This window comes from Rhipicephalus sanguineus, chromosome 4 (assembly GCF_013339695.2).
Source record: "Rhipicephalus sanguineus isolate Rsan-2018 chromosome 4, BIME_Rsan_1.4, whole genome shotgun sequence".
Lineage (NCBI taxonomy): Eukaryota > Metazoa > Arthropoda > Arachnida > Ixodida > Ixodidae > Rhipicephalus > Rhipicephalus sanguineus.
In genome coordinates, this window is record NC_051179.1 from 94,545,610 (window position 1) to 94,559,818 (window position 14,209).

Below are 14,209 nucleotides of genomic sequence, written 5' to 3' on the forward strand. Positions count from 1 at the left end.
GCTCCTGCCGGTAACATATAGTTCGCTGCCAGGTAACATCCTGCCGTAAACATAAAGGACACATCCTACAGGAGACAAGAAGGAATCCTTCGATAGGCCGAGGAAGGGTTTCGTAAACATAAAGTAGCGTCCTGCAGGTCACAAAAAGGAAGAGGAACCATAAAGGTCATGTAGGACGTCAATGGGAAACAGAAAGGACATTTCCCGGACATCACCATTTTCATACGGGTGCAGACACAATCTCCGCAATGAATGTCCGAATGACCCGAGATTGCTCCAGTGACGCCTTATTGATGTTCTTTCAGCCTCTGGTTAATACATTTGTTAGTCTGACCGACATTCGCAAAACATTTTGTGTATTAACGGTCAGCTTTGACATCGCTTCTCCTTGGTGCGGATGATAAAGTGTACCTGCACCCTAGCACCCACAATCACAAGCTGGTGTGATGAAGAAATATGTGGTCACAAGTGCAGACGCAAGATATAATAAACTATTTATTGTAGAAGAAGACGTGCGACCTAAGAGAAGTGAAGACATTTCGAAGCATGGTTCACTTCGGATGTCTCGGCTGCCCGTCTTTTACGCTTGCTATAGTTGTTCTCGCAGACAAACACAGCGCAGTGGTAGCCTGTCGACCTGTTCCCGTCCGATATTTCGATTTTCGGCAGCACAATAGACCGATGTCACCGAGCATACTGCGCATGCGCAAGCTCGACGACGACTGACCGGCCGCCATCTTAGTTGTAGTTCTCGGAGCGCTTGTGCCGCTGCGGTTTGCAGGACTCTCCGATCAACTTGCGCCGTGTGAAGAAAATCGACTTCGATCAACATCGCATGTGCTTGACATTACTACTCAGACCTTCTAGGTAAGTGTTTCAACGAAGCTTATTCTTTCTTACAGCGTAGTTTATAAAATATCACGCTATATTGCACAGCTGTAGCGGCCGGATCGGCCCGGCATAAACCGACGAGCCGGCGTGGTCTTTCCGTGCATTTATTCTGAAACAGAGAGGTTTGTGACCCTGAGCTGGTCGTCAGTTAACGTTTAGATTATGTAAGTGGTGTAGTCAACGTAAGGCAATGTAAAGGTAGTTGCCAAAGGCTGTATGGGCCGCTTCGCGGAAGTGAGAAGCATCGCGCTGATCGTATTTCGCTGCATTAGCGACGGGCATTTGCTAAACACATTCCGAGTGTGGTGCAGTTGGAGCTTTCCGAGCACTGAAAAACCGAGCAGTAAAGACGCACGGAAGTGCAGGTCCGATATGTTGTCGCTGTGTTGCGCGCTCGATTCTGCCGTTCTTGTAATGCGCCCTTAGCGGTCAGCTGATCCCGCCGATTACGCGCGCCTACGTACCGTCGCTCTGACCACCACCCAGGCGATACGCAACAAGGAGAAATATAGGAAATGGAAAGGCTGCTTTACATATTAGATTATCGTGACGCGCAGCCGAGAACGCCTGTGTAGTGGGTGGCGAAATGCCGATTTGTCTAGTTCGCTATCATGCAGCCGTCTCTGCTGCATCGGTCATCATGGGTAGCTAGCCACTGACTGGAATGTGCTAAGAAAAATTTGTCGCTCGCGGAGAAACGTGCTCGCCCAAGCACTTGAAATTTTACGGAGCCGTAGTTCGTGCCGCGTTCGTGCTGCATCGGTTATCATGGGTAGCTAGCCACTGATGGGCATGTGCTTTAAGGGCTAAGAAAAATTCGTCGCTCACGGAAAAACGTGCTCGCCCAAGCACTTGAAATTTTACGGAACCGTAGTTCGTGCCGCGTTCGTGCTGCATCATCATTGCTTTTGCATTGATGGTTATTGTGTATGGATAGTTTGTTGCTAGCACTTTCCAAAAGCAGCTACGTTTTCAGTGGAGCTTTGTTTGTGGAAGACGACCAAGTTAGCACTTTAAGCAGCATATGGCTGTGGGAGTTAGCTGCATGTGTGCTGGTCCTCGTAGTGTGGTCATCTAAGAGTACGGTTGAAACAGTAAGAATAATCACGCCATATAAACCTTTGGCTTATGAAATTTTATTATATGACAAGCTCATAAAAGTGTGTTAGCACTTGACTATGGTAGGTTGCAGTATGCTAAATATTGTTTTGTCGCAGGCCTGTATATCGTGATCATGGCATGTAGACCTATAACCGACAACCAGGAAAAGTGGACCAGTCAGACAAAGTCACTGAACCCATTCTTTGGAAAAGAACACATCTATAGGTATGTACAACATTGTGTTAAAATGGAACCAATTTATAAATAAGCCGAGACATGGGTTAAAGCTTGTTTTTCAGTGCGTCCCCTTGCCAGAACACATAAGTAACCTTTCTTAGGGTGATTATGCCACCACAAAATGTTTGTTGACAAATAACACCTATGAAATTTCTCCTTCAAGCACGTTGAGGAGCAAAATTATGACATGGCAATGAATGTAGAAATAATCTGAGCCTTTCGGAACAATAACGAAAATATGAAATAGTATGTGCCAACTTTTTGAATGCCACGGGGCTTTTAAGACAGACAGCATTCGTTAACTTTCAGCTCTTGCACGCAGCAGCTTGACTTAAATGACATTGAATTTTCAGCAAGCACATCCACAGAGTGGTATAAACATCTGCATGGCACATATCATTACCTAATTATTTATTTGGACCTGTTGTAGCATCACAAGGACATTTTTTCAGGGAGGTTACAGAGTAACAAACACCTGTATACAAAAAGTGCAGTGCAAGAATTTAATATTTTACTACAAAGATGAAAAAAAAGGGATGACAAATAGGAAGGATTTGAACACAAACAAAACTGGAAGCACAGAAAGAGAAAAAACAACTACATAATAAACCTACAAAAAGGGGCAGGTCATGAAAGCATCCGGCAAACAGTCAGTGTGTGCAACATAAAACTGCACTTACACACTGCAAAATAATAAGCTTGCTTAACGAGTGAGTGCTCCAAATCTGCTGGACATGCCAGGTAATGTCCTGTCATGTAGTACCAGAATGTGTCGCAAACTATGGGAGGCCTACTATCAGCAAACAGTGTCTGACACACGCGCATGATTCCACTTAATCCTTCAGCATTCCTCAAAAATGTGAGAGTTCATAAAGGCACGTGGAAACCTGCCAGCACACTGCGAGTTTGGAGTAAGCCAGTTAAGTCTGTGACATAATAAAAAATCCTCACACTGGTCTTTTCTCATTTACTGAAGCGCTGCTGCGTCAAATGCTGACGTTTCAGACATTCTCAAGGATTGAGCTTTCACTCTGACAGAAATTGTTTGCCTTCTGTGTTCCCAGTTTGCTTTTAGTGTATTCTAGACATAGGTCGGCAAACTCACTCATGAGTCAGCTCAGTCCAACTCACTCAGACTCAGATCGAGCCATGAGTCTGAGTTTGAGTGAGTCCGGGGGAGTAAAATTTTCGTGAGTGTGAGTACGAGTGAGTCCGGTTGGGAAAAAAAATTTCGTGTGAGTGAGTCCAGTTCAGGAAAAATTTTGGCAAGCCTCAGCCTGAGGGAGCCCTAAGCGCAATATATAAATTGTGAGTGAGTCTGAGTGAGCTCCATGTTTTTTGCCGACCTATGATTGCAGATATATAACTGTGTTTGCAGTGTTGAGCTGCGGGTAGGTGCTTGTCCTTGGTCAGTAGCTTGTTATCGCTTATGCTTTACCAGCTGGATTGATTCATTAACTCAGTTGTTCAGCACAGTACACTGTGACAAAAGGCAGAGAGAGAGAGAGATACTGTTTTATGAAGCTTGAGGGGTCATTTACCACACAATTATAATCTTTCAGAACAGTTCTTGAACTCCAGTTATAAGTTGCAATTCCATAAAAATGGTATTATTCATTTTATTTATCTTTCCAGGTGTACATCTGCACTCAATAAGTTGCACACCATATGCTGACATTATAATATTTCATGCAGGTACATAGAAAGCAAAGGTGCTCAAAAACATCGAGATGCTGGGATACGCCTCTTCACTTCAGGACATTTGCAGAAGCTGCAGTTTTTGGAAGGCAGTGGTGCAGAGACCGTTGTACGTGCAGAAGTGCTAGCTTCCATGACTACTAGGACCCTGTACAAGGCATCCATCAAGTTGTATAAATGTGATGGTGAGGTAGTTTCGGGGAGCTGCACCTGCGTTGCAGGCAAAGGTGCAGTGTGCAAGCACATCTGCTGTGTCTTGTATGGTTTAATGTACATTGCACAGCATGATCTGGCATCTGTGCCAGACTCTCTCTCGTGCACAGAGACAGAAAGACAGTGGTACCACCCCAGAGACCCCAGGAAGGTCACGGAAGATTTTGAGAATGTAGTCTTTTCCAAGGACACCTGCGACAGGATCAGCTGTGCACCAGAACGACACCAAAAACGAATTCAGTATTCATCTTTGAAAGCAGACAGAAAGGTGATGAAAACACCCAGCCTGATAAACTTGCATGGCAATCTTAAGAAATGCGGCCTCGACTGCTTTGCCGACATTCTCGAGGCAAACGACTTCTTGCCCGTGAGAATTGCAGAAACAGCAAATTGTGCTGAAGAAGACAAAGGAATGCCGAAACGATGGCTTGATGCTGTAAAAGCTGGAAGTGCAGTCCAGTACACAGTTAATGACGTGAATGCTGTGGAGAATGCCACAAGGCTCCAGAGTGGATCACCCATGTGGCATCATTACCGGAAAGGAATTATAACTGCATCATCGGCGCATAGAGTGTACACATGGGTGAATAGTACGTGCAAAAGAAAGATGGGGCCCCATGATGTGCGCTCTCTGCTAAGCACTATCATGGGTAAGAAAGTGCGTGCTACTTATGCCATGAAGCGGGGCCTTTTATGCGAAGACAGCGCAAGGAAGGCCTTCCTTGAAAAAAATAAACAGCACGTGGACATCGACGTGAGGCAGTGTGGTCTTTTTTTATGCCGCAACCATCCTTTCCTTGGGGCAAGCCCAGACGGAATCGCTACATGCAGTTGTTGTGCACCACGCCTTTTGGAGATCAAAAGCCCCATGAGAATTGATGCATTTTGCAAGAATGAACTGCGTGGTGGATGCCTCAAAGCCAGCAGCAGGTATTTTACCCAGGTGCAGACACAAATGGGGGTTACCGGTCTGAAGAGTTGTGTCCTCTTCGTGTACAGTGAAGAAAAGTGTGTGCAAGTTCCTGTACTTTTTGATGAGGCATTCTTCACTGAGCTGGTGAAGTGCTGCAAGTTTTTTGCTGACCAGTACCTGGTGCCTTATTTCTCTGGAAATTGGCAGCTTTCTTAATCAGTGTAAATTTACTGTTCCTCTTTGTCATCCCTTTCTGCATGATTTATATTCTGCTGGTGTATGATGTACTATGCGTAATCTCACTTTAATGACGTGTGCAGAAAATTATCCTCGGTACTAATATATCCCATGTATCATGTATCTGGCCGAGGAGTGGCACAAAGCTGCTACATAGCAGCTCTCTATCTGTAATAATAAGTGTTGGGGCTTAATGTCCCAAAACCACGATATGATTATGAGACACGCCGTAGTGGAGCGCTCTGGAAATTTCGGCCACTTGGGGTTCTTCAACGTGCACCCAAATCTAAGTACACAGGCCTCAGGCATTTTCACCTCCATAGAAAATGCATTGTGTAACACAAGAAACTGCGAACATGCATCGTTCAAGCTGGTTTATGCGAGGAATACCCCAATGACGTTCAGTGCAATGTGGCCAAATGTCACCAACAAAGCCAATCTTGATCTCACAATTTATCTACAAATGAGCCAAAGAAGCAAGACTGCTTGCCCTCCTGCATATCAAGACCCAACTCATTACTTCAATGTTCAACGATGCCACAAGGACTACCAACTGGTTTGGATTATGGACCTTGATACGACATAGCGAGAACCATTTGTGATTGTACTTAGGACCTTGCGATGTATGTGGACATATTGGTGTACTGGACTATGATGTCATGCTTGGTGGCATGACGGAAGAACTGTTCCTGCGTGCTACCTGAAGTTTGCCATCTGCTGCAGCCCATGCGATTATTTATTTTTATGTGACCTGCTCATATTACCACTGCTCAGCACAAAGCATGTGTCTTGCCACTATCTCTGTACTGCAAGTGTTTTTTGCCTGCACTGTGAATAATATATTTTCTCACCACAAGTACACCCCAATAAACAACTCATTCTGTACTGGTTAGATTGTTTGCGTCTTCACCGACACAACCACGTGAACAGTAATTTTGTTTGAAAGAAAAACCGTAGAAAAAGCTTTATTCCTAACTGTAGGAGGTCGAACGTGTCTTCGCTTTGAGCGCCTAAGAATGGTTTTGTCTTTCGTTAAAGTTTCAAGATGTTGAGACACTTACACTAGCAGCAACGTTTAGATAAAGCAATGAAACTGTACATAGGAGAGTATTCACTTTATTATTCAGAGGGCATTAACGCATAATTTACAAGAGGTGGACAGAAACAAAGTAAACACAGTTATCTTGTACTGGCATAGTTCAAGCAGCTCATGAGCACAGAGGGAGACTGTTGGATCATGTGTGGGAACACTGATAATTTAATTGTACGCTGAAATTCTTTCATATGGCAGCCACTGGTTGAACATATATCAAAGAAGTTATCACACATGTGCGTAACGTGCATAGCAGTGCGTAAACCTTTCCTGCAATCAACAGTGCAAGGACATATTGATACATTAATGCAAGACATCACTTAGGCAACGAACAGTCCCTGAACATCATTGCTGACAGTCTCTTGAAAGTGCTGGTCACTGTGCCATCACTTTCACAAAACAAGCAAATACATCACTTTCCTTCTAGCGCATGCCCTTGTTTGATCATGCAGAAGTATTCAGATGTCTGAATGAAAAAGTGCTAGCTAACTGAAAACATGTGAGGTTAGGACATGAGTGCTAATCTCGCATATTAATAAATACAGTAAAATCTTGTTAATTTGAAAGCCATTAATTCGTAAAATCAGATAATTCAGGCGCGCTCTCTGGTCCCGGCCAGCATAAGTGTTGTTTAATGGAATCAAACCCTCCTTAATTCGGTCATGATTGGCCGCAACCCGGTTAATTCGGACGATTCTCAAAGCGCACCCCACACGAAGCACCACAATCGTGTGGTGCAAAGGAGCGACAACAGTGTTCGCAGGCAACCGAAACGAGGTGGTGCAATCTGCATCACTACTGCCATCAGCGTGAACTGTATGGGAACAATGTTTCCAGTTAATTTTGAGGTAGCACGTTTCGGGTTAGTGAAGACAGGAAGGTCGTGAGCCGCGGTTACATTGTAGACAAGGTCACAAGTGGCGAAAATTACTGCTTTTAAACTGCTCTTATGAAAAGTGCAGGATTTACTTATTCGTCAAGAAAATAGAAGTGTATTGACATTACACACACTTAATTTTTTTTCTTGATACTTTCGATAATTCAGAATTTAGTCAATTCGGATATTTTTTTCGGTCCTGTGAGATATGAATCAACAAGCTTTTGCTGTACAAATTTTTACGGGAAGATCAAGGAGCAGAGACGCACACAATGGAGCCACTGAAACAAGAGTTTGGCATTAACTTTTGACAATGTCTAAATTTTCCTGACCATCTCAAAAAGCAGTTTTTCTAGTGTTCAGCTGGGTGTAGTTTTCAGCAAAGGTGAATCAATGAAGTTAGACAACAGGGCACAGATCTGCCACACTTTGTTGAGTTGTTCAGCCATACTGTTTGGGAAAATCTGTGATAGTATTCTGAAGGTTTTCACCCTCCTGATGACTCTCTCAACATGTATTCGCACGCTTGCGATTCGTCTTGTTTCCTCTTCGTCTTTTTCTGACAGCTGCGGCCGTCCACCCATAAAAGGAGGAATGTTGAGACCTAACGAACGTGTCTTACATTCATCTGCAATAGTGAATCCCCTATCGGCCATGATGCTGCGCCCAGGAGTGAATTTATCTAAGATTCCACAGTGATTGGTCAAGGCCTTGTCCGACAAACGGCCAGGTGCTAGGTCCGAGACAAATGTCACAAATCCGTTGGGGCTGCAAACAATCAGTCCCTTGGCGGTATTGTGCTTCTTGTACAACGAATACGTCTCACTTTGAACGCGAAAAGATGACGGTGTTTCAATGAGGATCTCTGTGCAGTCGAGGATACCGTCCACGGTGTTGAATCCCTTGGAAAGGAAGGCTTGTGGGCGATACTTGTCACACAGATCTGGTGGCATCCATGTGGGCACCTGCATCATGCGATAAAAAAAAAGCTTCTTCATTCCACAGAACCATGTTTGTGTGGATAACACCATGGCAAAATATAAAGCATCAAAAGTACTCACTTATATTCAATTTAAAATATGCCTTAAAACTGAATTTGTGAGAAGCGACAACATGCAACTCTCCCGAACTGCTGCTCTTGTGAACAGAGCTCGGGAAGTCAGTCTACATTTTCATTTTGAAGCAGTGCAACAAATAGGCACAGAGAAGTGAAGACACGAGTGCCGACACTTGTACAATATACGGAATGATGCTTATTGTTTATGGCGTTTTTGCAATAAGCTTTGTTTCCCAAATAATTAGTATATTGGCACATATCCATTTCGTATATAATTTTGTAAAATTTTTCCTTAACGCTTCAGTTAAGAGAGGACTGGTGTCATCCCTTCTTTATACATTCGTGGTCCGCCTCGGTGGTACAGTGGCTATGGTGCTCGGCAGCTGACCCAAAGGTCGCGGGTTCGATCCCGGCCGCGACGGTCGCACTTTGGTGGAGGCGAAATGGTTGAGGCCTGTGTACTGTGTGATGTCAGTGCATGTTAAAGAACACCAGATGGTCAAAATTTCTGGAACCCTCTACTACGGTCTCTCATAACCATATCGTGGTTTTGGGACGTAAAACCCCAGATATTATTATTATTGTACATTTGTGACACTGCTACATCATTACACTTGCATGATTACATCCTTATTTTCAGTTGACGTTGTGCATAAACTTGTTTGCGGTGTCACGTTTTTATTTATTAAACTTATTTGCATTGAGGAAAGAAATACTCTACTGCATCGCAGCACAAAAATAATGACTTACATGAACCAATATGACAGCAAAAGCTCACAAGTAACGCCCTTCCCACAATTGCCAACCAGCCGCTGTGAACGGCACGCATGTTATTCTTAAGTCACATTTTCAATATTTCTGTCCACTGCCATGCAAATGAGACACAAATTATTTTCTGCTGAAAAGAATACATCTAAATCGAGGCGTTCTTCCTACCTTCTTCATGCGATCAGACATATGGATCTATGGAATTAGCAACTGGCTTATCCATAGAGCTAGATTCTGTAGGCATGACACCTTTCCCTTCCAACTTGAACTCTCGTATTCTTTCTCTGAAAAAAAAACCAGTCCAATCTCTGGATAATTTGACAACCAAGATCAAGGCAGTTTCACTCATTCTGTATAGGCACAACAAGTCCAAGCTTCATTCGAAGAGCATCACGCATGGTGATCATGGTGCCCGCGCAAAACTCGTTGCAGCCACCGGCTAACCGTGGTGTCAACCAGCAGCCATACGCTCAGGTGTTCCCTTTAACAGTGTATTGCTGTGTACATGCATTGTGTAGCTGAAATAGCACACATACACTGTTTAGTTGGCAATATTGTATTGCAGGCTGAAATCTATCGTATTCTCACAACACATCTTGAAAGTGCCTACGAGTATCAATAACTTCAGACATTCCGTTAGGTTGTACCACACCATGGACTAGACTTTTTCTCACATCAATGTGAAAATAGGCGTCTTTTTATACAAATAACGTAGTAACGATGATTATGTGACTGTCAACTTAAAAGTGTTTTTGCATACCTGGCGTAGCTTGTTGTGTAGGAAGTCAAGCCAGGTTACCCATAGGCGGGACACCGTGCTCTCCGACACATCAAACCTGTAAATGAAGAGAGACTTCCACAATGTTCTGTCTTGTATCATATTAAAACAATGCAAGAAGCAGCTAGAAGATGGAGGGTTGAAGTGACGGGCACTCGTAGGAAAATTGAAGAGCCCCTAAACTATCTCCTTTATTTTTTAACATTTCAAGTAAATGCATGCATCGAATTCGGAATGTCACAATCATCGGTATCAAACACAGCAGTACCATGTGCCGCAGGTGCACCACAAAATAAAAATAAACAATGCAGTGTTCCTCTCTGGGTCATTCGCCATTCCCAGCATTGGTTGCGACGTCACCAGGAGAACCTGGTCACGTCAACAGCAGAAAGAGCCCGTTTGTCTGCCTGCAAGTATGTGTCCTCCCTGCTTATCCTCCTTGCTCAGCAAGTAGGAACCATCAGCCAAGAGAAGAGATGAGCCAATGTACGGGGTGTAGCGAAGGAAAGAGTGAAACGAGCGAGGGCCGCATTTAGATATCAAACACGCTTAACTCCACTATTACAGCATTACTTCAAAACATTCTCAAAGGAACATGTTCGTTGTAGTCTCATGTGCAACTGCAACAACACAACTAAATTTCAACCACTGTGTGGATTAGGAGTCCTTTAACTAGTGCCATGGGAGGCACTTGTCGTTCAGGGCAGCAGCTATAGAAAAAAGTCACTTTGTCGAAAAACTAAACTCCAATAATATTCCTTGTTAAGTCCTATCCTTGCATTATAGCATGATAGTTTACATGTGCATGTTGTAAGCATTATAAATTAATGCAAAAGTTACAATGATGAGAAAACATGTTGCATTTCCTTTGCACCTAAGGAATACCACTTCATTTAGAGAACATGTATATTTGAATGACAGCAGAGAGGTTGACAGTCAAGAACAGGGTTAGCTCACCTGAATGCAAGGTCGGCTCCGTCAAGTCCCAGCCGAAGTGTCATAAGCACAATTATTAACTGTGTCTTGAGCGGCAGCAGAAACTTTCTGTCTTCATTTGCAGTTCCTTTCATATTCCAAAATTGCAGGCTGTTCACGTCGTCTTCTAACAGCGACCAAAATGCCTCCAAATGCAGGCGTGATGCGAATCCAGTATAGTAGCGCAGTCTCTTTTCGTTCTGAGCCAAGACATCGTATTCAAACTCTGTTCTTTTTGTTTTGGAGGCCTTTCTGAGGCAACCACTCAAACGTGATATTTCAAGCACCAAACATCTGTTCTTTTGCTGAAGGCGGTTATACAGCCTTGCTGAATCTGCATTAGCCTTTGTTTTCTCCTCTAACTCCTTCTTCAATGCAGTAATTACTGCTTTAGCTTTTTCTAGTTCCTGCTCAAGATGGTGAATGGATTCTTGCTGCCTCTTTAGCAGATCATTTTCATTGTGCTCATGATATGTATATGAGTGTTCTTCGAATGTATCACAAGCAGTGTTCTCAGTGGCACTGCACAAGTCGGTGCTGTTTTCATCATTTGATGTTTCCTCGCTGTGTGGCTGTTGCACTTCAACACGGTTGGCAGGTAGAGTGCGCTGTATCAGTGGAAAGTAAAGAAGAAATCTCATTACATAAAGAAGATATTTAAACAGCTATAGCACTGGCAAATTCCTTTAATGGGAAAACTCTGCCACAGCAAATCATTCTTCTCCAAGGTGTATAGAAAAAGTAGCAGAAATTCGTGTCAACACACTGGTGTAATGAATAAATAATCTACTTATTTGTCACAACGTACTCTGTCAGCTGCTACGTTTAAATTATGTGCATGCTGAGTGATGCCTTGCCATAAAAAATGGACTTTCATACCTTCACTTGAATTTGTCGACGCTTCTTTATAATTTTTTGCTTAAGTGGAAAGACTGTCGGTACCCGAACCATATACGTTTTCTTCCCTCCTTCGAAGTGTTCGCCGCAAACTCTGTGGCCTGTTGTGGGCACGAACTTTGAGAACCTGCAAAAAATGTCGTATTTTTTGTCCTTTTGTGGTAAGGTGGTGCAGTGGCATAAATCATGGGGATTTCTGACACCCCTTGTGTTCGTGCATGCCTTGCAAGTGCCTCCCAAAGCACTTTCAAAGAGCAGAAACAAAGTACAAAAGTGAAAGCTGCTTTCTCTTTCAAAAAGCACTGAAGAGTACGAACTTTCCAAAATGTTACGGGGTGCTCCTGATGTGTTGCAAATGTTTATTATGATTGGCTTTAAATTAAAAAGTAAGTAAACAGTTGACGGTAAGTAAATGTTGACAGTTTGGCGGAAGCCGCTGATGATAAATTGTGAATCTGATTGTCAGGCTATGGTTATGTTAATTATAAATAAGTCATCCCAAACATAATGACGCTTTACAATGCAAGAAAGTTTCCAGGAGTGAATCGTGGGAGGCTACTATTAACAGGTATACATGCTGGGGAATGAAGCTGAAACGTTTGTTCACCGAGCCCCCCTCCCCCCCCATAAAAAAAAAGTACGATTTTTCTGGATTTGCGCCACTAGCGTGGTGGGTGGAAGTTTGTGGAGCGGATTTCTAACCAGCGACTCGCTCCGCGATTTGCCTAACGTGAGCGTCATCAACATGCACTGCGCCGAGTAGGTGATCCCGGTGATAGTGCACGCAAGAGATCGTAAATGATCAAGTGTAGGCTAAAATCAAGTTTAAAAAATATCGTCACAAATTATTACGAAACATTTGCGATATGCGCATGCTGACAGGCTTCCTCTGTTATATGCGCGATTAATACAACACCCTGAAACAGCCTCTGCCGTAGCACTGATGCCTAATGAAACGCGCATACCATAATCGCATCAATATTATTAGTCTCGCGTTCCGGATAAACACGCCGCACAAGCGTTTCGAACGCCGCGCGCGCTCTCCTGTTTTGTAAATGTACAGCACCTGATACGATTATTCTTTATATAAATATACGCGCGATGAAATACCTTTTTCAGCATAGGAAGTTCGGAAGACGCCGGCCGACATGGCCGGACTGTATCGCGGCTGTGACATGAAGGTATCTGCGCTTACCGTGGAAAATACACTTTTATACGTGCCTCGCTACACTTTATTTTAAGTCAAGTCGATCGGCTAATCTGAACTGAGTAAGCTAAATGCCCTAACGCAGCAAAAAACAACAAAAGACAGACTTACTTGCCACGCTGTCCAGCTCTGTTGATACGCTGCAGCCAAAGCTGCCGAAGCTTCGTCTCTTTCGGGAACACGTAAAATCCGAGGCCCTTTCGTTTCGAACTGTTGTTGAAGCATCCAGGAACACAACATGTGAATCCACCCATCGCGGAAAATAAATGAAAGTTAATAAATCTCACTGCGGTGCGGCCCGCCGCAGCAACGAATACACGGGCGCGCGGACGGATGACTACAACTACCGGCATGCATCACGGCAGCGGTGGCGTAGTGAAACTAGCTGGTGAGATCGGTCTATTGCTTTAGCGTGTCGAAAAATGGAAACAAGCTGACCTCTTACGCGCCACGGAATGCAAAACGCGGGAATCCGCACACAGTAGCGGCAGAGGCCGGACGGCCGGATACGTGGTTGGCAGACAGAGAGGGAAAATGCACCGGTTCGAGGATACGCTCCTCCTCTCCGTGAAAACGGTCCATACAGCGACACTAGCCGAGACTAATACTTTAGCTCTTTAGCTGAGACTAAGGTCCCTATATTTATAAAGGTAGCGACAACTACACGCGCGCCCTCTCGAGGGGTCCAAGGAGCAGCGATAGCAGACGACGCGCCGCTCGCTCCCGTGCATATTGCGGGCGCCTGAAACCGAACTCGGTGCTTGCTTGAACCGTTACATTATTAAAATTTGTGGCCGAAGATGTTCATCAATTATCAAACTACAGGGACAATAACTTCAACGAGCACGGAGCACGTTAAACGTTGAAATAAAACGCGTGCCTTTCCGAAGCAGGTTCCGAGCGGGTTCCCCACTGCAGCTGTCATGCAGGGCATTTATGTTTTTTTTTTTTCTTTGCATATTTTGACATTCAGCGTAACTTGAAGTACAGGCGGTATTTGGGTGTGCTAAAAGTGTTTGTTTTCTAGTTCGAATAAAATAGGTAGGTGGTGAGCGTACTGCTACTCTCGGAAACTTCATCGGGCACCTAGCGCTCTTGTAGTGCGTAGCGCAAAATACGCGCTATTATTGGTTTGACTATATTTATCAGCGTTCGGAAGTCTTCCCAACGTTAAACGGTACTTTTAACTCAGCCTATTTTGTTTGTACTCTAAGAGGTTTACTTAGGAGAAGGAGGCATATTCCACAAATCCAGTTGCACTGCATTT

At 44.0% G+C, this 14,209-nt stretch overlaps 1 protein-coding gene and 1 long non-coding RNA gene across 2 annotated transcripts; one reads left to right on the forward strand and one right to left on the reverse strand.

Moving 5' to 3' along the window:
• Positions 1–675: 675 nt before the first annotated feature.
• On the forward strand, positions 676–5,780 carry LOC119390450 (uncharacterized). The gene is made up of 3 exons (XM_037658071.2): positions 676–867; positions 2,109–2,217; positions 3,925–5,780. Exons 2-3 carry the CDS (start codon positions 2,126–2,128, stop codon positions 5,267–5,269), a joined length of 1,437 nt encoding a protein of 478 aa, XP_037513999.1. The 5' UTR covers positions 676–867; positions 2,109–2,125; the 3' UTR covers positions 5,270–5,780.
• Positions 5,781–8,120: 2,340 nt separating this feature from the next.
• Positions 8,121–10,872, reverse strand: LOC119391408 (uncharacterized). The gene is made up of 3 exons (XR_007415816.1): positions 10,821–10,872; positions 9,846–9,921; positions 8,121–8,225 (listed from the first exon to the last, which is right to left on the reverse strand). It is a non-coding gene; the product is annotated as an uncharacterized LOC119391408 (long non-coding RNA).
• Between the last annotated feature and the right edge of the window lie 3,337 nt (positions 10,873–14,209).